The sequence below is a fragment of the Truncatella angustata genome (genome assembly GCF_020726525.1).
Source record: "Truncatella angustata strain MPI-SDFR-AT-0073 chromosome Unknown BKA67scaffold_7, whole genome shotgun sequence".
NCBI classification, from domain to species: Eukaryota; Fungi; Ascomycota; class Sordariomycetes; order Amphisphaeriales; family Sporocadaceae; genus Truncatella; species Truncatella angustata.
Genome location: NW_025763387.1, coordinates 2,851,721 through 2,875,460, shown reverse-complemented (window position 1 = coordinate 2,875,460; position 23,740 = coordinate 2,851,721). Strand labels below are relative to the sequence as shown.

General features: G+C 47.4%; 8 protein-coding genes across 8 annotated transcripts; 7 read left to right on the top strand and 1 right to left on the bottom strand.

Annotated features, from left to right (window-relative positions):
• Positions 1 to 126: 126 nt before the first annotated feature.
• Positions 127 to 1,671, top strand: BKA67DRAFT_522845 (mevalonate kinase; the record flags this gene model as incomplete). The annotated part of the gene is made up of 2 exons (XM_046098417.1): positions 127 to 303; positions 385 to 1,671. 2 exons carry the CDS (start codon positions 127 to 129, stop codon positions 1,669 to 1,671), a joined length of 1,464 nt encoding a protein of 487 aa, XP_045955668.1.
• A 341-nt stretch (positions 1,672 to 2,012) lies between these two features.
• Positions 2,013 to 4,353, top strand: BKA67DRAFT_576933 (alpha subunit of hypothetical CAAX farnesyltransferase). The gene is made up of 3 exons (XM_046103604.1): positions 2,013 to 2,297; positions 2,400 to 3,005; positions 3,058 to 4,353. Exons 1-3 carry the CDS (start codon positions 2,252 to 2,254, stop codon positions 3,930 to 3,932), a joined length of 1,527 nt encoding a protein of 508 aa, XP_045955667.1. The 5' UTR covers positions 2,013 to 2,251; the 3' UTR covers positions 3,933 to 4,353.
• A 3,548-nt stretch (positions 4,354 to 7,901) lies between these two features.
• On the top strand, positions 7,902 to 9,788 carry BKA67DRAFT_576930 (mannosyltransferase putative-domain-containing protein). Its single transcript, XM_046103603.1, has one exon. It carries the CDS (start codon positions 8,060 to 8,062, stop codon positions 9,536 to 9,538), a length of 1,479 nt encoding a protein of 492 aa, XP_045955666.1. The 5' UTR covers positions 7,902 to 8,059; the 3' UTR covers positions 9,539 to 9,788.
• An 833-nt stretch (positions 9,789 to 10,621) lies between these two features.
• BKA67DRAFT_662075 (uncharacterized protein) lies at positions 10,622 to 10,960 on the top strand (the record flags this gene model as incomplete). Its single annotated transcript, XM_046107935.1, has 2 exons — positions 10,622 to 10,807; positions 10,871 to 10,960. 2 exons carry the CDS (start codon positions 10,622 to 10,624, stop codon positions 10,958 to 10,960), a joined length of 276 nt encoding a protein of 91 aa, XP_045955665.1.
• Positions 10,961 to 15,277: 4,317 nt separating this feature from the next.
• On the top strand, positions 15,278 to 16,198 carry BKA67DRAFT_522654 (uncharacterized protein; the record flags this gene model as incomplete). The annotated part of the gene is made up of 1 exon (XM_046098392.1): positions 15,278 to 16,198. One exon carries the CDS (start codon positions 15,278 to 15,280, stop codon positions 16,196 to 16,198), a length of 921 nt encoding a protein of 306 aa, XP_045955664.1.
• A 335-nt stretch (positions 16,199 to 16,533) lies between these two features.
• Positions 16,534 to 20,853, bottom strand: BKA67DRAFT_662073 (P-loop containing nucleoside triphosphate hydrolase protein; the record flags this gene model as incomplete). Its single annotated transcript, XM_046107934.1, has 4 exons — positions 16,534 to 16,696; positions 16,747 to 16,834; positions 16,891 to 20,461; positions 20,512 to 20,853. The coding sequence occupies 4 exons, from the start codon at positions 20,851 to 20,853 to the stop codon at positions 16,534 to 16,536; spliced, it is 4,164 nt and encodes a 1,387-aa protein (XP_045955663.1).
• Positions 20,854 to 21,265: 412 nt separating this feature from the next.
• BKA67DRAFT_539149 (HIT domain-containing protein) lies at positions 21,266 to 22,186 on the top strand (the record flags this gene model as incomplete). The annotated part of the gene is made up of 2 exons (XM_046100586.1): positions 21,266 to 21,386; positions 21,435 to 22,186. 2 exons carry the CDS (start codon positions 21,266 to 21,268, stop codon positions 22,184 to 22,186), a joined length of 873 nt encoding a protein of 290 aa, XP_045955662.1.
• Positions 22,187 to 22,365: 179 nt separating this feature from the next.
• Positions 22,366 to 22,668, top strand: BKA67DRAFT_539148 (uncharacterized protein; the record flags this gene model as incomplete). Its single annotated transcript, XM_046100585.1, has 1 exon — positions 22,366 to 22,668. The coding sequence occupies one exon, from the start codon at positions 22,366 to 22,368 to the stop codon at positions 22,666 to 22,668; it is 303 nt and encodes a 100-aa protein (XP_045955661.1).
• Between the last annotated feature and the right edge of the window lie 1,072 nt (positions 22,669 to 23,740).

Below are 23,740 nucleotides of genomic sequence, written 5' to 3'. Positions count from 1 at the left end.
AGACCCCTAACGATCCGAGTCAACGACAGGGAGATTCTACGTCTGACTCTACGAATGACTCTCGTGCCAACCACGCCAGATAGCACGACCTCGGACGAAATGTCGACCAATGGTTTATACGAAGACATGGAGAGGCTTCATGTCAACGGCAATGGCAATGCGAATGGCAGCAGAGGAGTATCGCCCGGAACACTGCGCAAAAAGAAGGCTCGCAAGCAGTCCAACGCTATGATGCCTCCTTTTATGGTTTCGGCCCCGGGAAAGGTTATTGTGTCTGGAGAGCACTCGGTGGTTTATGGAAAGGTACGCCACGCAGATTTATGAGTCCTCCGAGGGCAGTCCCCCGGCCCTGTCTTGCGCAAAAATGCTTACCTTTGGCACAAGCCTGCGATCGCTGCTTCCATATCCCTGAGATCGTATCTCCACGTCACCACCCTCTCGAAATCAAGGCGCACCGTCAGCCTGCGCTTCCCCGACATCGACCTCGAGCACACTTGGAACATTGACGATCTACCTTGGGACATATTCCAGTCCTCGACAAAGAAGAAGTATTACTACGACCTGGTCACCACCCTCGACGCCGACCTTGTCGAGGCGTTGCAGCCGCACTTGCAGGATATCTCGCCGCACAAGTCCGAACCAGATCGCAAAATACACAGAAATTCGGCGAGCTCATTCTTGTACCTCTTCCTCTCCTTGGGATCGCCCAAGTTCCCAGGATGTCTATACACACTGCGCTCGACGATACCGATCGGCGCCGGCCTCGGAAGCAGCGCATCGATAGCTGTGTGTCAGTCGGCAGCACTTCTTTTGCAGCTACGTACGCTGTCCGGACCGCATCCTGACCAGCCGCCAGAGGAGGCGCGCTTACAAGTGGAAAGAATCAACAGGTGGGCATTCGTGGCGGAGATGTGCATACACGGCAACCCATCGGGTGTGGACAATACGGTTGCAACCCAAGGAAAGGCGGTGGTGTACCAGAGGACAGACTACCAGAAACCGCCGACGGTGCGCCCGCTGTGGGACTTCCCGGAGTTGCCATTGCTGCTAGTGGACACGAAGCAGCCGAAATCTACGGCATTCGAAGTGGCCAAGGTTGCGAGGCTGAGGAGCAACCATCCCAAACTGGTGGGCCCCATTCTGGATGCGATGGACAAGGTTGTTCAAGCCATGAATGAATTGATCGGCGATGAGGATTTCGACAGTGAGGATGTGGAGAGTCTCAGCAAGGTTGGCGAGCTCATGACGGTAAATCATGGCCTCTTGGTGTCACTAGGCGTGTCGCATCCCCGCTTGGAGCGTGTACGAGAACTGGTCGATCACGAAGGCCTCGGATGGACGAAGCTCACTGGTGCAGGAGGTGGTGGCTGTTCAATAACGCTGATGCGGCCAGATGCTCCTAGGGACAAGTGGGATAAACTGGAGGAACAGCTGGACAGGGAAGGATATCAGAAGTTCGAAACCACTCTTGGCGGAGACGGTGTTGGCGTGCTTTGGCCGGCTGTTCTGAAGAATGGAATGGAGGACGAGGACGAAGAGGGAGGTATGGAGATTGACATGGAAAAGTTCTTGAAAGCGCCTGGCAACGATGGTGTGGAAAGGCTTGTAGGTGTACACGATGGAGGGGCTGAGAGGGAAGGTTGGAAGTTCTGGCGTGTCGAAACGCATTGAAAACTGATTGGTGGGCGTACCGCCAATGGCTTTACTTAGTTGCTTCAATTGCCTGCTCTCGGGCATCTGTTGTGTAGATCTTATGAGAGCAACGGAGACAATTCGCCTTATGGCATGGCAGGCAATACATCATGCACTCGGTCTCTGCTCGGTAGACGGGACAGTAGCAAGTACAGTAACTTACTCATCGACCAATCGTCGTTTTACTGCTGAAAGTGGATGTGTGTCATGGTCACTCACTACTTGGTGCAGCCATGCAGATTGTTGCTGTTCCGCAATTCAACTCCCTTGCCACATGCAGAGCTCTACTTTGTTTAGTCTAGACATATGCACACCTTGCTATTGCCGCCAAGCACACGTGTGGTTTCTCAGCTCGGCTCATCGGCTCAGCTCCAGCTCAGCTCATCAGCATGAACAATGCAACACACCACCTAACTACAGTACAGGGGCCTCTTTGAGCTAAGGTTAAAACGTGGGGTTACGCAGCTAGAACTTAAGTGGAAAGGAAAGCTTGACCACACCTCCGGGCAAACCCCCCCCACCATCGACAACTCGGAATCTGGAAGCTCTCCAACAAGCCATGCCACCAAAAGGCAAAGCAGCCCCAAAGGCGAAGATTGTTGATGGTGAGTCCGATGCGAGCGTTGGTCTCGACTGAGCTCGTTGATTGCTTGCATATGCAGTGCGGCCAACACAGATACAGAGAGCCTTGCACTGACTTTCCCCAGCGAAGCCCGGCCCGAAGACGGTCATTGAGCGCGCTCAGCACATCTACGAAGCCACCAACCCACACGAAGCCGTTCGCCAGCAGGTGGGACTCCGTGGGCTTTCGACCGTCGAGAAGACAGCATATCTCAACGCGGACTTCCTAAGCAGCGGCAGCGTCGACCGGCTCGGAAAGAAGGCACAGAAGGAGCTCTGGAAGCAAGTCAACGAGGCCAATACCCCGTCGCGGAAACTCTCCAAGCCGTCGCTCGAGGTTTGGGGCAAGGACAAGTACGCCCGCAACATCGGCGAGTACGCTATCCAGCAGTACGAGGACAGAGGCGCCAAAGTCTTCCGGCTCACCGTCTTGTTGAGCGAGAGTCGACAGTTCAGGCTCAAGAGGAACAAGTTTGTCCACGAGAACGGCAAGGCCCGCTCTCTGCCAGGCAAAGAAATCGAGGCAGAGTCTACGAGAAGGAAGGAGATGGCGGCTCTCAAGGATGAGCTCTACGGGGAGAAGTTGGGCTCCTATTCTACAGACCCGGATTGGGATGACGTGATACCCATACCTCAGACAGAGCCAGAGGGCGCTTTGGCTTCCATCGCATATCCAGAGGACTATGCTGAGTGTAAGTCGACCGTAATACCAGGGTCTGAGGGTCCTCGCTGACGGAAATACAGCAACGTCCTACCTCCGCGCCGTCATGGCCGCCGAGGAATACTCACCGCGCTGTCTCAAGCTCACCGAGAACATCATCTACATGAACCCAGCTCACTACACCGTCTGGTTATACCGATTCTCCGTCATTCAACATCTCAACATTCCTCTCCTCGACGAGCTAGATTGGCTCAACGAAGTAGCTATGGAGCATCAGAAGAACTACCAGATCTGGCACCATCGCCAGCTCCTGCTGGACCACTACTACCCTTCCATCAAGGACACCCCGGACCAGGTCAAGCGTTTTGCCAAGAATGAGCGCGATTTCATGATGGACATGTTCTCCGAGGATGCCAAGAACTACCACGTCTGGACTTACCGACAATATGCCGTCCGGAGATTGGGTATGTGGGATGTCGATGAGCTGCAGAGCATCGCCGGCATGATCGACCAGGACGTGCGCAACAACTCGGCTTGGTCCCACCGCTTCTTCCTTGTCTTCTCCGACCCGAACAACACGACCAAAGACTCGCATGCTACCGAGCACGATCCAGCTGTGCCGGCGGATATCGTGGGTCGCGAGATTGACTATGCACAGCAGAAGATAAAGCTGGCACCTCAGAACCAGAGCACCTGGAATTACCTGAAGGGTGTTCTAATCAAGGGCGGACGGAAGCTGGGCAGTGTCGGGGAGTATGTCGAGCTGTACGTGAACAACCTCGGCGAGGAAGGAGAACAGGTTCGTAGCTCGCATGCTCTCGAGCTGTTGGCGGATATCTATGCCGAGGCTGGCGAGAAGGAGAAGGCGGATTTGTGTCTCAGGAGACTGGGCGATAAGTGGGACCCCATACGTCTCGGGTATTGGGAGTGGAAGAGAACGCAAATCGCTGAATCGTGATAGGGAAAGGGCGAATAGCTAAACGAAGATCTACTCCACTGTTCAAGCTGGTGGTCATACTTATCTGCTTGTTCTTGTACTACGTACCGTAAAAACAGGTTCTGTGTCCGCTATAAAGGCATATTAACGCAGGCATTATTATCAACACTTCCTATCTTGCAACAAAGAGACTTGATATCACTAGCTTCAGGGATTGAACATGTTCAGTCAGGCTGCAAGGACGATCAATAGTCCTTGCTGATCTCATAACTCGTCGAGACGTTTCTCATTGCTCCTGGTACTGTAATTCTTTTCTGGGAAGAAAGTCTGTGTTCCTCGAGCATGCCATCTGGCTTGATAGAACCGCACCAGGACTGAGTTCCTGAATACTTGACCCATTCAGGTCGGAATCTGTGCGAACCGGATCAGCCATCATGCAAAGTAAAGCCTCGAAATCTTAAAAGTCTGAGTGACCATGGATAGATTGACCAACCAAATGGAAAGCGGCCGATAACAAGCTATTATCTCATTCACGAAGCCACTCATAAATCTCCAGCCACCTAGGTTTTACCTTCAAGTGGTTGAAGAGGTTGAGGAACTTTGTCTTTCTAAGTTGGCAAACATCGCCTTCGATAAGCAATGTCATATGAAGGTCCAGGGATGACTTGCCCAAGGATGATCGACACAAGCTTCGTTACGTACTGCACACGAAAAAGCCAGGCAGATGCACTCCCCCGGAATTTCAAAAGCACTTGTTGGTGTTATCATTGCTGGCATGGATGTACCTCGAGGTTGTGTTGCTGGACCCTTGACATTGCTACTCATTGTCTGCTCGTTGTTATGCAGACGCTCCCAATTGCGGATTCCTAAGCGGCTGGCTTTTGGAAGTTTTCCTCATTATTCCCAACCCCATGATGTAAAAATGTGCTCGTACATCTTTGTCCTCTGGTCCTCGAACGACCAGCGAAGCCCAAGGTGTTTTGATAATACTGAAAGAATTACCCACCTACACCCCTGTACTCAGTACCTGTCGTAAAATTAAGGTTTTGGCTGACGCGGCTTTGCGATGGCGTTATCGTTCTTGAGCCGCCAAATTAGCCCCATAACTATGCCATTCTTATTTCCATACATGGATTATATCATCCACACTATAATGGTGCATTCTCTGAACGCATGTCCTCTGACTGCTATATAACGGATGCGACCGATTGAACAACAACGAGTCGCAACGATGCGTTTCGCATTGCGGTATGGCATATAGACTCGTCACGAAAGCGAGGATGTCGGTGATGATGAAATTAAGTAGTGCTATGGCGCGGTTTATCCGTACATAGATTTGGCATGACTATCCATGCATGGCCGGCTGTAGTCTATGAGGGCAGATAATATCATCGCAGAGAGCTGTACTACTCGCCTGGTCAACGATGGAGTAGAAGTCTCTGCTACGCCTTACAGCGGTATGATTTGTCTGCGCATCTGGTATCTCTATAGACTGTACTTTAGAACGCGTAGATATCTAGTAGTCTACGAGCATTGAAACAAATATATTAGTCCAACCACTCAGTTATGTACTCGGTCTAATGTATTTTCCGGGAGACGCATATAACTCTCAGCTGATAGCAAAGGAGGATACTGGTATATCTAGCGTCTTTACATAGGAAGTATTCATCCTCTACGCCGGGACGCGCACCGACCAACCAAAATCATCGAAATCACGTCTTAGCTCCAAGGTGAGTATTATAGGTGTCACATTCGGTGCGCTCATAGTAATACTGACCTTCGGAGGTGTATCATGCTTCAATTGAACAAGTAAATATTGTTTCATCCAGCAGAGCAGTATATCTGAGGCTCATTGAAATACAGAGCTGAGATCTGTTCATCAGCCGCAAAAAGTGGCAAGTCGGAATTACTAAATAATAGCATCATCTAGATCGGCTGTAGCAAGTCGTCATTTAACATTACTAATCCACCGAAGAAATATCATGAATTGTACTACAAAGCACGAAAGCTATAAGTATTTTTCTTTTATCCTTTTAGGAATTGTAATCTGGCTGTGACACTTGTTGTACACGATTTTGAGACTCTTTCACACATTTAACAATCTCTTTCTTTAGGAGTGGTGTATGCCTCAGTCCTTATGAGGGTGGCACTTTGAAGATGGTGATGTTTTTGACGTCTATCTAGGTACATCACATATAATCTGCATCGATGCAAATCGAAATTCAAACCGCCGTTCAAGCCTTCTCCAAGATATATCGTTTGTAAACCTCTACGCTACCGATAATTCATTGGCTATCCATCCAATTTTGTCATTTGTTTTCATATCATGCGGGGATACTGATCTTGAAAGAGTCTTCCGCCAACGAGCACAGTACGGTAGTAATGGGTTCGGCGGCACAGTTCTCGATGCCAATTAACCTGACGTAAAAGTTTTCATGTATACGGGTTCGTCCGCATAAGTAGCGCTTCGGCTAGGTAAGCGCCAAGAAGATTAATCCTGGTGAACTGTAAGGCTGTTTTAAAGCTTGAGCAGCTAACAAAGTAAGCTTACTTTCCAAACTAACCTTTATATCCTTGAAAACCAGGAATCTAGCCATTTGCGGATAATCCGGATAACTTATAGCAGATATCATATGCTCGGGGAAATGGCGCTGTTGCAAAGAATCTCGCTTGTGGAGCATAACCATGATTGCCCCTTAAAAAGCCTTGCATCAAATCATTCGATCCATGGTTGCATTGCGGAGCAGCATTGGCATTACTGTCCTGCTTTGTACCCATTTCGTATCTCGCTACACCTTCTCCACTAGCGTAACATCTGTGCCTTCAAACGTGGCTCAGTTTTATCGGTCTATTGCTAAGTTTGGTAAGGTTGTGTATTCAGGAGAATGAATACAAACGAGTTCGATTACTATCGAATTACGCTGCGGCTTCTCGTTGTGCTCCCACTAAGATCAAAAGAATCACTCTCTTCGTTTAGTCCTCGTCTCCCTTTCGCCTTGCCTTACAGTGGTGTTATCTATTATGACATAAAAGGTCAGAAAGAGCAGTGGGAGGACAACCAGTTCAAAATTGAATGTTTCCAAGCGTTGATTGGCTTCCGGCCGGGGTCACTTTCAAAAAGTACAAGGCAGCTTTAATTTGTGAGACCCGTAAGAGTGTTGATTTAATGGTTGTGGCTGGCTCAAAATGATTCTGCTGGCCCTTGTAAAGTATTTAACCCACTATGCTTTTCAAGGTCTGGTACCGTAGGACAAGCATTTCATGGGCAAGGAGGTTTTCGGTTTCGAATAGAGGGGATAATCCATTTTCTCCAACCACACACGAGCGCGGCCTTGTTTAACAGCTTTGGTAGCAAATCTCTCATCGATCTACATGTCTACTTGGAAGAAATGGCCATTGGCTTAAACTCTTTGTATACAACAAAACCCAACTTCTCACACTAGATTTACCGATAATCAAATCAGCGCTACTAATCTTTCGAGAACTTGTTCAAATTGCTTAGAACTGTGAGTTGGTTATATGTACGAACCATGTATTAATCTTTCTGGCTTTTTTGGATCTTTCTGAAACCTATTATCTACACACTCCATATTAACGCCACAGCAGACAAAGTTAGGGATCCCCAATCATAAATCTTCACCTAACTAAGTGCCTATCTACATAGGTAGAATTAGTTCCGGCGGGTACAAACCAACGGGTGAGAATGCTTCAGCGCAATAAGAGGCGTACCATTTAGGGTAGAGCTCCGAGTTAGACCCTTTCGTCTAAGTTTACACGAACATTCCGTTTAGGGCATACCTCTTACAGTGAGAAAATCATTTGCAGGTCTGCCTAAGAGGTGTGATTGAAGGATTCATATCTGCTGTGTGACTGTACTCAATGAAATCAGCACCCTGGAATCCACCCGGCCCTTCCGGCAATCGAGATGTGCGGGCCTACCATAGCCGTCTTTAATGGTGGAGAGCGAAAGTCCTTCTGTCCGCACTAACTGTCAGCCCTTACTTACCCAAAACCTTTACATGGCGTGAACCTCAGATAGAACTCTATTTGATACCATTCGTTGTCGTAAAACTCACCCCAATCTTGACGACCTCAACCGACCTCCTCATTTTCTACGGATTAAGGAGGACCTCAATTCGAAATCCTCTATGTCCAGTCTTCTCGGAGCAATGCACGCTTGGCAATCACCGCGCGCTCTAGCAGTACTGGCTCTGCTTATTCTTGCTATTCTGTTACTATCAAACCTGCGAAGCCCTATCCTGCTTGACCATGGTCTGCAACAGGAGCACACCGGGGCAGACCGTACAAAATGGCCACCGACTCTGCCACCAGTCGACGAAACGGAAGCGTACTGGCTACAGACATCGCTCTCTGGCTCTTTTGAAGATCAGTCCATTGAAATAGGGCAACGTGCCGGAGTTCTCCGTGACTGGATTCAATCGTATGATCCGTATTCCAAAGCACTTCATCCGCAGTTGCACGCCGAATCTATTGAGAAAGCAGCTGTCACGCTCTTTCCCTTCCTGGCGAATACATTACGGAAGTCAAAAAGCAAGAACCCTATGGAGAATATTCAACCCCCATTCAACAAATCCTCCCGTGGTATAGTAATATTGACAAGCGTCAAAACCTTTCGACAGACTTTCCACCTCCTTGGCGCGCTCACGGAGGTTGTCCTAACCGATCTGCCTATACAAATAGCGTACAGTGGTAATGACAGCCTAAGGTCTTTCCAGCGGGAAATGTTAGCCTACCGCTTTCCGAGCATCAGTTTCCTCGATATCAGCACTTTGTTCGTAGATAACTCGCTACCTCTGGAAACCTCTGACAGTGCCCTGAAGATACTTGCAGGGCTCGCCACGACTTTCGAGCAGTTTATTCTTCTTGAAGCAAACACAGTTTTGCTTTACAGACCCGATTTATTGTTTAAACAATCTGCATATCATCGCACTGGGGCTCTCCTATTCGGGCGTCCTGTCCAATCACCAATGAGATTTCCGGCAACCTACCCGCCAGAAGTGTTGACATCTCATTCCTCGACTGAATGGACCCAGGGTTCGGATGTTAAGAAGACACAATATTTACAAGAAAAATACTGGAGCGTAGTTGTTCTGGATAAGTCCCGTGTCGATGTACTGATCGGATTGTTGCATGCATCCTGGCAAACAATACTGAACGGGCATGGACGGATTGACGATACCGCTCCAGATAGAGAGATAGATGTATGGCGCCTTGCATTTGAGCTCACGGGTTCGCCCCATGGGCTGCAGACACCCTCTGCTGCTGTGATCGGATGGCCGCGCCACGGAGCAGAGGAAGAAATTTGCAGCTTTGCTGATGGATACTCCGAGGAAAATGGAACGCTCTTATGGTACACTTCACTTATCGTAAGAAAGGATGAGCCGAGTTTCGGAAATGATAACGTACCAACGCATCGGGTGGTGATGTTGTCAAGCCAGGAGGTTTTGAATGGGAAAGACATTCTTTGCACAGTAAGAGAAAATGCGAGAACGCTCACACACGCACAACAACAGATTATCCAAAAGACTGCACAAAAAGCGCAGCAACTGGATTCGGAGTTTGGATTAGCCAACATGCATAAATCATTAACATCATCTGACACATAAGGAAGGCATAGGGGCCCTGGACCCATGTCCAACGGGGAGCTTTGGAGTAATGGCCTCAGTAGTTGGTAATTACACAGAGCATTGCTATGAACCTCATGTATCAAAATTGGTAAATATACAACAACGGTTCCCCCACGAGTTAAGCTTTTACCGAATGGTCATTTCTCTAAATGCTACAATACTATGAGATTCAATATAAGGATTAGCTTCACCGAGTTTCAAATGTAACGAATACAAATAACCCACCATGATCAAAAAACATTTCACCTCCACCTAACGGGTTCAATCGTTTCTGTGAAACCATAAGAAATAATTTTCGCTGCTTTAAAAGCCATGTTTATGCCAGTTGTAAACCTGTCCAGCCTGACAACTCTCCTAGCCATCATGTACACATTTTGATCGAAGATCAAGTATGATAGACTATAGGTCGATCTGTAGGATCGTGGCACAGACTGAGCCCAGAGTTCAGGTAGTATCAAGAATATTGGACTCTCGTAATGCTGACTGCATTGCTTACCGACCTGGTGAAGTTTCTTCTTGTGCTCGGCGGTTAAAGAAAACTACACGGGAATCCTCCCTCTCGTAGGATCATGTAGTGGTACAACGATCCACATTACAATAAAAGTACACCATGCGCACTGTGAGAAAGTAACAATATAGAGTATTTTGACCATAATCAAAGAAAAAAAAAACCATTAAAAAGCGGACTCTAAACTGTGTAGGATATGATATGATCGACACAAAGGTGCCGCTGGACCGATCTGAGAAGCTACTATTCACACTGGCATCACCAGTCACCTGAACTACACCCTTCTTACTACCAAGACAAAGGTGGTACGAGAAACCATCGACCATGGAGGACTCGCTTTTTGCGGCATGCCTTCACCCGATCTAGGCTCAAATCAGGTTGTGTCTCCTGGGTCATGAGACTGGGTAGAGGGCATGATTTCTGTTTCGAAGAAATATAAATAGCTGAGAATTTCTCCTCCAGAGAGTCCAGAACACTTAGAAATCAAGCCTTCCAAACAATCAAATCAATTCGACTACACTACCCTCCAATATACCAACCGCACCTCTTTCACAATGAAGTTCACAGCTCTCATCTGCACTCTCATGGCTGCCGCGGCTGTGAATGCTTCAGCAGTTCCTGAGATCCAGGCCAGAGACACTTGCGGCGCTGGCTATGGTGGTGATCAACGACGTACAAACAGTCCTTGTCAATCCTCCAACGGCGATAGGCACTTCTGCGGTTGCGACAGGACCGGTGTGGTATGTTGACATATCCAAGTTGATGTATCAAACGCTCTTCGCTGATGTATATTTCCGTGACAGGTCCAGTGCCAGGGTGGCACCTGGAGAGAGATTCGGGACTGCGGTAGCGGCACATGCCACGGTGGCAACGACGGCGGAGCCGTTTGCTAGAGTGAGAACAGCAACCGTTTTCATATTTACACTACGGTATGTTAACCAGTCTCCCACTAAGACCATCCGGGATTATCAATACTGAACTCAGTTCTTATATTTAGGACCAAGGTGAGAAAATTTGATAACTGAAGGTTGTTAAAGAAGGGTTTCCAAAAGAAAAGCCGTCAGAAAGATTCAACATCAATCGACTGACTGAAATTGGAACGGGAAAATTTTTATGTTACTAGTCGCTCATTTATGGATACATAGTTTATAATATTCATTGTGGTGCCAGCTAGATACTTGACAGTTTTACCGATTACTGAGGTCATTTTGAGGAATTCATCACTGGATCTGTCATCGTCACTAGTTTGCTGCTATGGAGTGTGCTTGGTGTTGAGCGTGGAGCGTGTAAGGGCAATGCCTCGTATCAAATCACTGATAGAGATCGATTGTTATTTTGCGAGGACCGCCAGGTCCTCACTAAAACCCGATACCTGCCCTTGCATTAGACTGCACATAACGAGCCACATTTGGTGTTATCTGGAGTGGAATAAACATTTGTGGAGCAAGTGTAGTTGCATCCGTATCCATAGATGAGTTATACATGGGTTCTAATTGAAACTATGCGACAACCAATGCCCATTGATTCCAATGGCGTAATATTACCAGAAACGGGTTTTACTAAAAAGTTCTGCCAAATCCGCTCGCGCACTCCCTCGTTTAACCGTGGACATCAGCGCGGCTGATTCTGATCCCTCAAGCCAGCCTCACCGAGGTTCTCAGTCAGTGAATCGTTATCTCATACCCGCCCGGTCGAAACATTGGTGTGCACTGGATTCGATAGCTGTAGGATGGTTCGTAGCACAATGTGTCAAAGGTTACACAACAGTCGCCGCTAATTAGCGCTCATGCGTCTGACCTGGCTCACCATGTTAGCTCGTCGGGTAAAGGGCTACCGGGAGTCATCCGGCTGTAGCCTAGCCTAGACTAGTGATATTAACGGGTTTTCCCATAGGACTAACTATGTACTTGCCGCTGGCTTTGCGAAGGTCTTAGAGCGCTTTAGTAGGGCCATACTAACGTTAGGTAATGAGCCTAGACCGCTAAATGATCCTACGGACCTGCATTCGACTGTCTCAGTAGAATATAATTAGGTAGAATTGAGAACGGTTCTAGCGTGATTCTCAGGAAAGCATGGTACGATTGCAAAGGGCTCCTAAAGTACAGTGCATTAGCTTCATGTAAGATTTATGGTTAATGTGACGTACATTCCGAAATGGCCAATTATCTACAGTAGGCAAGGGGTCTTTGAGGAGCATTTCCCCTTCGCTCATAAGCGGCGGCCTGTAACTGTCATTGAAGCAAGCGAGGACTTTCGGACCGCATGTTTCTGTAAAAGTCAGGCTCAGTGCGTCTGCGCCAGATGCATTGGAAGGGCGAGGATCAACTTTTGCGTTCGGCGTCTGACGACGTGGACTCTTTCAAAATAAGAGATACTCACTATTTTCGTCTTGAAGATAGCGAGGCCGGTGAATACGCTTCGAACGCTTAGGTCAGCTCAGTGCCTCTTTTCTTCCATTTCTTTTCTTCTCTTCTTTCCTCTTTTTCCATTTCATCCTATTTCTTCTCGGCTTGCCAAAGTCTTTCTATATATCCAATCATTAGCAACGACTTTGGTGGAAAATCTTTTTACTTATGCGGTGCGCTTCGTGAGATTATAGAATTGAGGTGGCATATCACCACGACTCAAAGCTCTCATCCCTGCTCGAATAATGAAATTTCGGAACAGCCTGTCATTCCAAATCGAAATACCTCTCGTGCCTTCTTGCCACTTTGCTACTATCACATTTCCTCTTATTTTCTTGGTCATTTGTCAGCATATGCAGTTTACACTTTCCGGGCCAACAAATCAATAAACAAACCAACAACACTGAGGCAAATGTTGTAATTAGCTGTAGACATCGTTTTGTAGGAAGCATATCCAGTGATAGAAGCCGAGCATTTTGGTAATTGAGTGGCGGCACGTTGGGCCTATACAAGAAAGTAAAATGACCGAGTAGGATTCTATCCACTGTTTACGAGCACAGCTTGAACCTGACATAACTCGGGCGATGCAAAAGTCGCCACCGCAAACTACACTGGCCCCAAGATAGTTGTGTCCACATGAACCAATCCACATGCCTAACGTAGGATCCAGCCGACGGAGCAGCTGCATGATAAGTGGTAGAGATCCGGTTTAGAGAGAAATACAGTCAATGATATTCCTGAGTAGCGCTACTTTTTCCCCGCGTGTTGGCCTCTTCTACGTAAAGCCGATGTCTTGTGTGCAAGAATGTATCACTCCTAGACAATAAAAGTCCAGATCTATGCTGATTGGGGAAGGTCGGGACCTCTCTGTCTTCCTGGGTAGATAGGTATCAGATATTCCGTTTCCATATCTAAATGCTCAAAATGCACATCGAATGCATTCATTGTCGCAACGGAATGTGTGGTCTTCGCCAAGGCTACCTCAAAGTGTCACTGTGGGGCTTGACTCCATAGTGCTTTGTATTGGTCTATGGTATGTGTAGAACTAAGATATCGTCCAACAGCTTACGTTATGGGGATATATCGGTCGAATTGGTGTATCTAATGACTGATATCCATGGTGCAGTGCTGATGAAGTGTTCAGCCTAACATCAGCCAGAGCTGCTGCCAAATCAAATCAGATTTATCAGATTTATCATAAATTGGCGTGAACTGGGCAAATCATCCGGCTCAGCCAAGTTTATAAATACATCGTTTAACAGGACCGATTTGTAGATTAATAGCCGTTTCGGTGATGAAAAGTAACCCGATATAGATGAAAAGTATATAGGAAGCTGCGCTTTGCCGTAACGATTCCCGTGAACTGTTTGTATTAGACTAGATGGTTTTACGAATAGTGATGACTTTTGGTGTTTTGTTTACTACAAAGGGAACGATAATCTGCGTTATAATACAACAATTTTTCACCAAAGCTAGCCTTCTAATTAGCCCATAACCTACTTTAATATAATAAAAAAAACCCCCCATGATAATAAGTCGGATTTGCTTACCATTTGGTAAACAACACTTATTAATCATAACTATAACAACATAATTAAGGAAAAAAGCTTTATATAATAAAGATGGTCTATATAAAGGGTATAAGACTGCCAAAAAGCAAGTGCTTAAAGACGTTATTATCGGTTTGTTCACTATTAGTCATGACTAACCTAAGTTACTTCACTTACATTGTGTACGTACGAATTCGTACTGCTTTAGCGACGGCTCGTTAATCTAGTCTAGCATTGGTTAGAAGCGTATTAACGTGGCGGATTCTCGGAACGGAACAATAGTTAGACCGTAAGAAGGTCTTTAATTGGCCCGGAGCTTTATTCCGGTTTGGTTTATAAAGTGTGTATACAAATAAATAAACTTGACCAATTTGCGATATTAGCGTAAATCAAAAACATCAAGAGCTTCAATGTTACGAACGAAGGCCAGGAACCAGGCCTGAAGTGGAGAAAGGAAGCATGGGGCAGCCGGTCACCACTGCTGAGATTCTATTGGACAAAAGACAGCACAGGACTCTGGGTCACGTGACGTAGGAGCGACACAGGGGATGGCGCTTCATGCGACTCTAGGAGCGATGAAGGCGCCGCGCTCCCAGCGCTCCACGGAATATCAGTGAAGGAATGAATGGATATAATAAGGATTGGGTTTCCTACTCTACATAGACAGTCATTACTTCAGTGATCAATCTAAGCATCTATCTTACCCATAGGTGAAGCTCACGCTTTGACGACTACACTTGTGAATCTCTTTGCTCAGTATATTCTTGAAGGTCTATCTCTATAGTCTTCTATTCGTGGCTAGCATATCTTGTTAGCATAAACCCCCTTGCATTATATTATTTGTAGTTGTGCAACCCGATAGTATAATCGTCACATTCAATTTGATTTATTTGCTTTGTCAGCAGCTCTGTCATCAGCCACTTCACGCATTAACTAGTCCTAGATTCTGGGAGTGACATGATGAACATTGCGCACGTGACTCCACGATTTCAGTTGAAATCAGTATTCATTGGTTGTTTCATTGGTGGGGAATATTGGGTTTTTAATGTGCTTTTTAGTAATCTTGGGTTGTATTTTGGCCGCGGGAGCCGTCATTGGACGTTGATGTGAGCTCCGCGGCCGCCGGCTTAGAAAACAATTCTTGGCATCCTAAATAGAATGACTACTCGGCCGACGTGTAATATATAAAATCACTATATAATAACCCGTATCCTATCTACCGAATTAGATATATAGTATCAATCACACGAGCAGGATGGTGCGCGTAGCAATCGCTGGGTCCGGCGACACGGCTCGCTATGTTTGCGAAGAGTTCACCAAAGCCGGCCACGAACTAGTAATTCTAACACGGAGCCACAAACCTCAACTTGAGCGGCCTGGTGTCACTCAAGCTGTTACAGACTATAGCGAAGACTCCCTCAGGGCACCGCTGTCGGATTGCGACGTCCTCATCTCGCTTATTCTAACCTACGACGCATCAACTTATATCAAAATTCACCGCACGCTCATCAAAGCATGTCAGCAGAGTCCAAAATGCAAACGATTCATTCCTTCCGAGTACGGCGTGAATCTGGAGGACTTTCCTGATCAACCTGGGTTCTACTGGCGATCGAGGGAGCCGATCCGGGAAGTGCTTAGAAACCAGCGCATCATCGAATGGACACTAGTTTCTGTTGGTTGGTTGATTGACTATATCGTGCCCGCGAAAAATCGCTATCTGAAAGATGTCGGCGAGGCTTTTCCTGTCGACCTTGCTGCACGCAAATTCGTGATCCCGGGAACTGGGAAGGAGCTGGTGGATGTCACATGGGCCCGCGACTTCGCAAAGGGACTTGCTGTCCTGGTCAATGCGTCGGAATGGGATACCTATACATATATGTCAGGCGAAAAGACGCGCTGGAATGATGTTGCTGATATGGTCAAGCGCAAATATGGTGGTGAATTTGAGACCGAGTATCGATCGCTGTACAAATTGATCGAGACAATCAAGAATGCCGAGGAGGGAAGTGAGGCTGCGATCATCGCTGAGTACCAGATTGTCTCCCCCAGCGGGGCATGCTCGCTCCCGTGCGAGAAGGTGCAGGCTCAGAGGCAGAAGTTATTCCGAGGATGTCATTTTCGATCTGTGCAAGAAGGCATGAGCGAAACTGATGGTGACTCAGGGGTGATCGTCTGAACGACATGAGACGGTTGCAGACTGGTGATTTTTGACCACAGATGATTGGCGGCTCCCTTGGAGGAGACGTGGGATTATTTGCACGGAAAGTGGGTTATATGGCCGGACTTCCAACATGACTCCGTAGCTGTTATGCCAAACTCCAACTTTTAAATAACGTCGTGGGGCAATGATTAGTTTTAATGACAGCAGCCATATATGCACGTATAAGAACTGTGACAGGGTAAGAGCTGGTGGGCTATGAGCATCATGTCATATTAGTGTTGCCAATTCCAGAGGAGACTTTATGGAACACTGAGATATGGCATAGGAATGTGTTTGTCTCATACTCGCGTCTATGCGTCTAGACCATCTAATTCGATAAGTTTCGTTACCAACTTGATAACCTCGCTCTCTTGTACATCGGCTTGCGGATCGTTGACTTTTAGTGCAATGATGTTGTCTACCATACCCCTGAGCCTAGAGACCAAAACTCCAATCCGAGCCCATCCACGAAGTCTGTTGAATTGTCAGTAACATTCTGGAGACAACGACAATGTTTCACTTACCGTAGCCATCCATCAACAAGAAGTCCTCGGCCCATAGTATCCAGCTCAATGGCTCCAGAAAACAACAGCAGTGTGAAAGCATTAAAAGCTGAAGAGCACAGAGTTAATATTGAAATGCAAGGGAGAAATAATATGAGAACTTACGAGTCAGATCCCTGATGAATATTTTGCTTGTTGCCATCATATTGAAGTAGGATACGAAGGCCGCATTACCAGAGAAGCCTTGACTGTCAAACAACATGCTGCTTGGATGGATGAATACTCTCCCGTTCTCTTGCGTGAAATACTTGATAGTCTTAGCTTCAGGGTCAATCTCTACAGCACCAGTGACTGATGCAGCAAACTTCTTATCGGGCAATTGTATGCGCGCGATCTGAGGCGTAAAAGCAGCCGCGGTGAGCGCCCGCACGATAGATGTAGACGCTGTGCTATGGCTTGACCGGCGCGAGTCATAAAGGGCGGAAGGCGAAACAATACCAATCTCAGTCAAGGCTGAATAGTACTGCGTTCTCGTGGTGGCTATATCAGAAAGAGTCTGATACGAGAGAAAGTTGTCGTCGCAGAAGTTGCGTATTTGTCGCTGAGGCACCCTGTCCTCGACCATTGAGTTCCACTCCTTCACAGCGCGAAGGTCCGTCAACAGGTCGCCATCACCATTCGAAAATCTCTTCCGTGTTTCTCTGGCAGCATCTCTCTTGTCCGGCGGGGAAAGGAAAGGACTCTTTGTACTAAGAATTGCGGCGATCAGGATCGATTCCTCCAAGCATCCAAAAATGGCACCAAACACCATGAGCTTGCCGCAACGCAAATCAGCGGGGATCATGGCTAGTTGTTGACCAAGTGCAGTCAGCTCGTCTCCATCAAGAGCACCCATCCGCTGCAGAATCTGGATCGCCCCCTCTACAGCTGTGGACTCAGGAGGGGTCGGGGTCCTTCCAAGGAACCCAGCAACATCACGAGTTCCCATGGCGCGAACTGACAAACAAAGCTGCTCAAGTGGTACACGGCGAATTTCAGGATCTGGTCTTTCCGCCATATGCTGCTCTTCGGTTTTGCGCGTAAAGAGCTTGTAGCAATTACCAGCCTGGACTCTACCTGCACGTCCTCGGCGCTGTTTACATGCTGCGCGTGATGCCCAATTCTCTTCAAGCTTGCGCATATTGTTCTGCGGGTCGTAGCTGGTTTCCTTGACTTTGCCTGTGTCGATGACGGCAACAATATCGTCAATGGTGATTGATGTCTCGGCTACGTTAGTTGCAACCACGACCTTTCGCTTGCCGGGGGGTGGTTTGGCGAAGACTCGCTTCTGGTCTCGAGTATCGAGAGACGCATGTAGTGGTAAGACGTGCAGAGATGAGACGGTCTGGAGTTCCTTGACGGTTCGATTGATCTCCATAACACCAGGAAGGAAAATAAGGATGCCGCCCTCCTTGCCGCTCTCTTCCAGATGTCCATCAATACCTTTAGCTGTTTCGACGAGCAGTTGGTAGTTGATTCTCGAGCCTAATTTTTGTATGATTTTGTTGATAGGGTCTTGAGCTGCTGCTTTGTCATCATCTTCCACGTGATCATAGTACCGATCTTTGCTGATAGTGAAATTTGTCATTCGAATGATGTCGTCCAGATAATAGTCTTCGACCGGATATGTTCTACCAGCGATCTCAACCAGGCCAACCTGTAATCCTTCTGAAGTGAAATAGTTCCTGAAGGTCGCAGCATCCAATGTAGCACTCATGAGAACCAACTTCAAGTCTTTCCTTCGTTTTAGTACGTCTCGAATGATGCTCAGAAGAAAGTCTGTATCCAAACTGCGCTCGTGGACTTCGTCAATAACTACATGACTGACGTCAGCCAAGGATGCAACAACGTCCTCAGTTCGACCACCTGATGTCTGTAGTCTCCGTAGTAGAACACCTGTAGTAACGAATGTGATCTTCGTTTGGTTGCTAACTTTGTTCTCTCCTCGGATGGAGTAACCGACCTCTTTGCCAACCTGTACGCAACGCTCGTCGCTAACACGATCAGCTAGACCCAGAGCCGAGATTCGACGAGGTTGTGTGCAGACGATGTTGGCAGCTCTGCCAAAACCTCTGGCATAAAGGTCATCTAATATGAACTGAACAGACTGGGTGGACTTTCCAGAACCCGTTTCTCCTGCGATGATTGTCACTTGATTTTGTGTGACGGTCTGCACAATTTTGTCCCTGACCTGCCATGCTGGAAGTTTCTGACGCTGTGCTATCATCTGTTTCAAAGAAGGCTCTTCTTGCCTTGATAGCCATTCATCCTTGTTGCGAGTATCAACGATCCATTTCAGGGGCGCCGGGTGTCTACTTGACTTCTTCATCTTCCCAACGACACTCCGGATCTCAGATGCCGTGGATATAACACCTGAAATGTCTCTAAGCTTTCCAGGCCGTTGAATTATGCCGTTGATATTCTGCTGGAGCCAATCTACTAGGAAGTAGATCTTCATTGGTTCCTCCCCAAGTGAGTCGTTCATGTAGGCGAGCGTTCTTTTGACGATGCTTAGCTTGATATAGGATGGTAAATCTGAAACCACTGAAACGATGACATCCTTAGGGTATTCAGGAGACCGTTGAATCTGCGCATAAGTTTCAATGTCTTTTTTAGGCCCATTCATGACAGACTCAATGCGAATTTGACAGATGGCGTCAGAAAGGCGCTTGTAATGTTCACCGAAAACAGCTTCCAAGCTTTCCATCTCCTCAGCCCAGCATTCCTCAGGAGTCCCAAGGATCAGTGGTTCTTCTGCTACATCAGTTGCAGTCGTGCCGTCGCCACTAGACAGCAGGATTTCCTGGAGAGCACCTGCGGTCAGCCCTTCGTCGGCGCCCTTCTCATCGTAGACTTTTCTACAAAGCTCGACGGAATAGCCTGATTGTGACAGCCGCTTGATCGCAGCCTCTCGCTTAAGGTCTGATGTCGCAGCGATGGAAACACCAGCACTGTAGCTCTCTGGGAGCGCCCATTTTGGTAAGTCGTCCTCCGGGACGTGGATGAGCAGCCACTCTAAAGTCTCTTCACGATCCTTACACTCATCGACTGCTTCCTCAGCATGACTCTTTCTGAAGCCTGAAGCTGTGAACTCCTTGATGATAGCATCCTTCTGAGGTGTTGACATTTGAACACCATGTGGATTCCAGATGACCTCGCGCCGCAAAAGGTCCTCGAGTTGAGAGCGTGTCTTCCGGCCCATCTCGATCTTCGGTACTGTCGTCCAACCTTTCATGGGATTAGAGCCACCACCTCCGGAACTGGCAGCATTACTTCGAAGCACCAAACCAGCAGCGCCAGGCATGTTCTTGGCCTTCTCCTTGATAGCGTCTTGCTCTTTACGCTTCTTCTCCGCTGTGACTTTCGCGTCTTCTCTCTCCTTCATAGTAGCAAATGGATCTGCGTCATACTGCCACCCAAGACCATTCCTGGCGTCCTCCCTTTTAAGGGCCTCGAACTCTTTCCAAAGAGATCTGTAATCTGGTGGCAACGTGGTATGTATGTTCTTCATGCTACATACACGAAACAGAGCATATGTGGCGGCTGCATGCCTTGCTTCTAAAGCCGTGGGTTTCGTGATCAAGTGCTTGTGAGAAGCAGGTATCTTGAAGGATGGCAACGTCTGCATCTCGTGCGTCTTTGAATGCTTTGCGCTGAGCGTTACAAAGCAAGAATAGCCCTCGGCATTTTTGTGCATCTGCCTTTGCGTTAATAAAAGTAAGGGTGCGGTACCAAAGAATCACTTACGTTGTCATAACTAGGCTTCTCCCACTTCTGTCGTTGGCAGTGCTCAGACAACAGGTTGACTGGAAGCTTCCCTGTCCAACTGGCTCCGCCAACAATTTGCTTCGCCGTAGGCTTTGGAGGTCCTGATGCCTCTGGCGCTACCTCAGCGAGTCCGTTCTTACCTGATCCGCCTGCATTCTGGCTTCTCCTGGGTTTGGGTTCCTTGTCTGAATTTGTAAAAACGATGAAGTCGTCCTCCTTTGGTGGCGCACTCTGCTTCACAGGTTTCTTCGCCTTAGCCCCAGAAACTCCAGCTGCGGGGGGCGTTGGAGCAGGAGCCTTCTCTTTCCCTTTCTTAGCCATTTTGTGCTGGATTGGCTACTGCCAAAAAGATTTTCGCAATCAGGTCATGACACGAGCTGCTCATAAACAACGTTGGCCGAGGATTGGTTGCGAAGGCAACGCTTTATGTGAGGTTGAAATCCCTTCTGGTACAATTTCTCCACTCGACAGCACCGTCAGTGTAACAGGTGAACACTGTGTTTCTGGTGCGCGCTAGTGCCGCCTTTAGTGGTTGAATTCCTACCTCAACAGTACAGTGCTTGGTCTTTTTGGGTGTCGACTAAGGTTCGGTTAGTTGCTGCATCACTACTGGCACAAGCTTGCGTTCGCGTAGAATATGACTTCATCATCTCGTCTTGCAGTCTTGAGCAACAGATAGCCGGAAGCGCATAGTCCGATCGCGCTAGGATCTTACTTGATTTCACTATTCAAGATGTCTCTTACAGATTCGGATTCCGAAGATGCCATTACAAACAAGGAAATCGCCGGCGAAGCCTCAGCACCACCTGCCAGCCAGGCTGGAGTGTCAAGTACCACCACGCAACGCAATGCCTGTAAGTCACTCATCGCCTATAGTTCGCCATCACTAAATTTGTGCTCAGTCTCAGAACTTATGAAGTCAAAAGCGAAGGTTCCTGCACAACCCACAAAAGACTCTACTTCAAAGTCGTCTAGCTTAGCAATTTCATTTAAAGGCCGAGATGGTCTAGGAGCGTATACGCACGACCCAGCAGTATTCCCACCAAGTCGGGTCATTTACTATGATGATGACTTTGTCGTCATCAACGATCTTTATCCTAAGTCTTCGGTTCACACACTCCTACTGCCAAGATCTCCGCGCAGTCGCTTGCACCCCTTCGACGCTTTTGAGGACACCGACTTCCTTGCCAAGGTGCAAGCTGAAGCGCTCAAACTCAAGCAATTGGTGGCAAAGGAGCTGCAACGGCGCTATGGACAGTACAGCGAAAGGGATAAGGTACGCGAGGCAGTGCTGAATGGGGAGCTGGAGTGGAACAAGGAGGAGCTACCTGAGGGACGCGAGTGGGAACGGGAAGCTATGGTCGGCATTCATGCGCATCCTTCTATGAATGATCTTCATGTCCACGTGATATCTCGCGATATGTTCTCGGAGTGTTTGCAGCACCGAAAACATTACGAGTCATTCAACACGCCCTTCTTCATTGATGTGACGGATTTTCCTTTAGCGAAAAACGACCCGAGGAGACATCCGGGACGTGCTGGGTTCCTTAATCAGGACTTGAAGTGTTGGCGCTGTGGACAGAACTTTGGGAAGAAGTTCAAGCAGCTAAAGGAGCACTTGAAGGAAGAATTTGAAAAGTGGAAACAGGAGTAAAATCGGCTTGCGTTAAGGACTGGAGACGTCAGTGCAACGAGCTGAGTGACATATTCTCATCATGACTACATCGCCAGAGCAATCCAATCAAAACTTGTTCTTTCCATTTCCTCTTCTGCCTTCAGTAGTTCAATACAGAGCCCCTTGAAAACATTGTCCGAAGGCATCCATTAGCAAAGATGGATATCATTCCAAAAGGTGCAAGAGCTCCTATCATTCATCACTACGAGGGCGACTTTACGGGAAATTTCCTTGCCATTCGTGCGGCGTTTCTATACCAACTCAGCTGTGGTAGTACTCATATCACGTCGGTTGATCCCTCTAGCAAGCTAGTAATTAATGTCCGCTACTTGGAGCATCAGCTCAATCTTGAAGTCCCTGCACGTTTCTTGATTATGCTGAAAAGACAGCGCGCACTGGGCCTCTCAGCAAGTACCTGGAGCCCAACGGTGGACGCGGCTATGGAGCACCGGACGACCTGAGTGATCTTAACACCGCCCAATAAAACGTTAAAAAGTCGGGCCTCAGCTGTTGCCACCCCACAAGCTCATGTGTGATGCTACCGAGCGTGGCAGAGTTGTGAGCCCAAACTTGTTCGTTTCTGGAGTGGAAGGGTTGCGATTAAATAAGTCGACTCAAGTGTCATCCAGTTGGCCTGCTTGGAAATTTCATCATCACGCATTATCCAACTTCGAGTGCGATTTGGCTATAACGATATCGCGTTGTGAAGTGACTTCACGTAGAAATCAGCGCGGCGCGAACGTTCCGGTAGCGCTTATCACTTATATTGAATTCATAGTAATAGTTTCTTAGTTTTCTTAGACGTAGCAAGTCAGCAACCGTTTATGAAAACTTTAGACTATATTTAGCAATATATGGGCATTACTTTGCGACCTATAGGGTTATTAGTATATACATCGCTTATATTTTAACGTTTACTATAACTTAATACATGACAATTACATGATAAGGCAACTTGAATGATTATCATGTTTCAATAGCCAAGTATAAAATAACGATAGTGGTTTGCGCAAACCCCCCCCCCCCCCCCCCCCCCAAAAAAAAGGAACAAAAAGAAAAAAACATCAAAAGAAAAGGAAAGAAAAGTGGGAAGAAAATGAATTCAAAGAAAAAAAACCATATTTCACTTGCAATAACTGAAACGCCTATTAGAGCTTTAGATACCTTTTATCAATTTTATGGAACAGTCGACATTCGACGGGTTCTTCTTGGCATTTCCACCAGGGTTCCGTATTTCTGGTTGTCGTCTACAATTAACATGCTTGTTTTGGCCTCCATCTTTGCAACTTCGAATAAACTCCCTTGCTGGAGGGATCGGGCATCAGGCCCTCGGTCATGCTGAAGAACGTTCCAAAGTTCCATGAGTATTTTTGTCGCTCTTCTGATGTCTGTATTGACAGTACGCCATCATTTTGCTGCGATTTCCTGCCTAGCGGTCGTACATGTTCATTCACATCGTTGCTTCGAAAGTTGTACCCAGCTGGCGTAGCTCGGAGAATCTATCAGTATATGGTGTTATGGAAATCCCTAATC

Excerpts from the sequence above, each read along its gene's own strand:
- BKA67DRAFT_576933 (XM_046103604.1), top strand. The coding sequence starts at position 2,252 with ATGCCACCAAAAGGCAAAGCAGCCCCAAAGGCGAAGATTGTTGATG. Across the intron at positions 2,298-2,399 it reads AAAGGCGAAGATTGTTGATG|CGAAGCCCGGCCCGAAGACG; the intron begins GTGAGTCCGATG and ends GACTTTCCCCAG. Across the intron at positions 3,006-3,057 it reads TCCAGAGGACTATGCTGAGT|CAACGTCCTACCTCCGCGCC; the intron begins GTAAGTCGACCG and ends ACGGAAATACAG.
- BKA67DRAFT_576930 (XM_046103603.1), top strand. The coding sequence starts at position 8,060 with ATGTCCAGTCTTCTCGGAGCAATGCACGCTTGGCAATCACCGCGCGCT.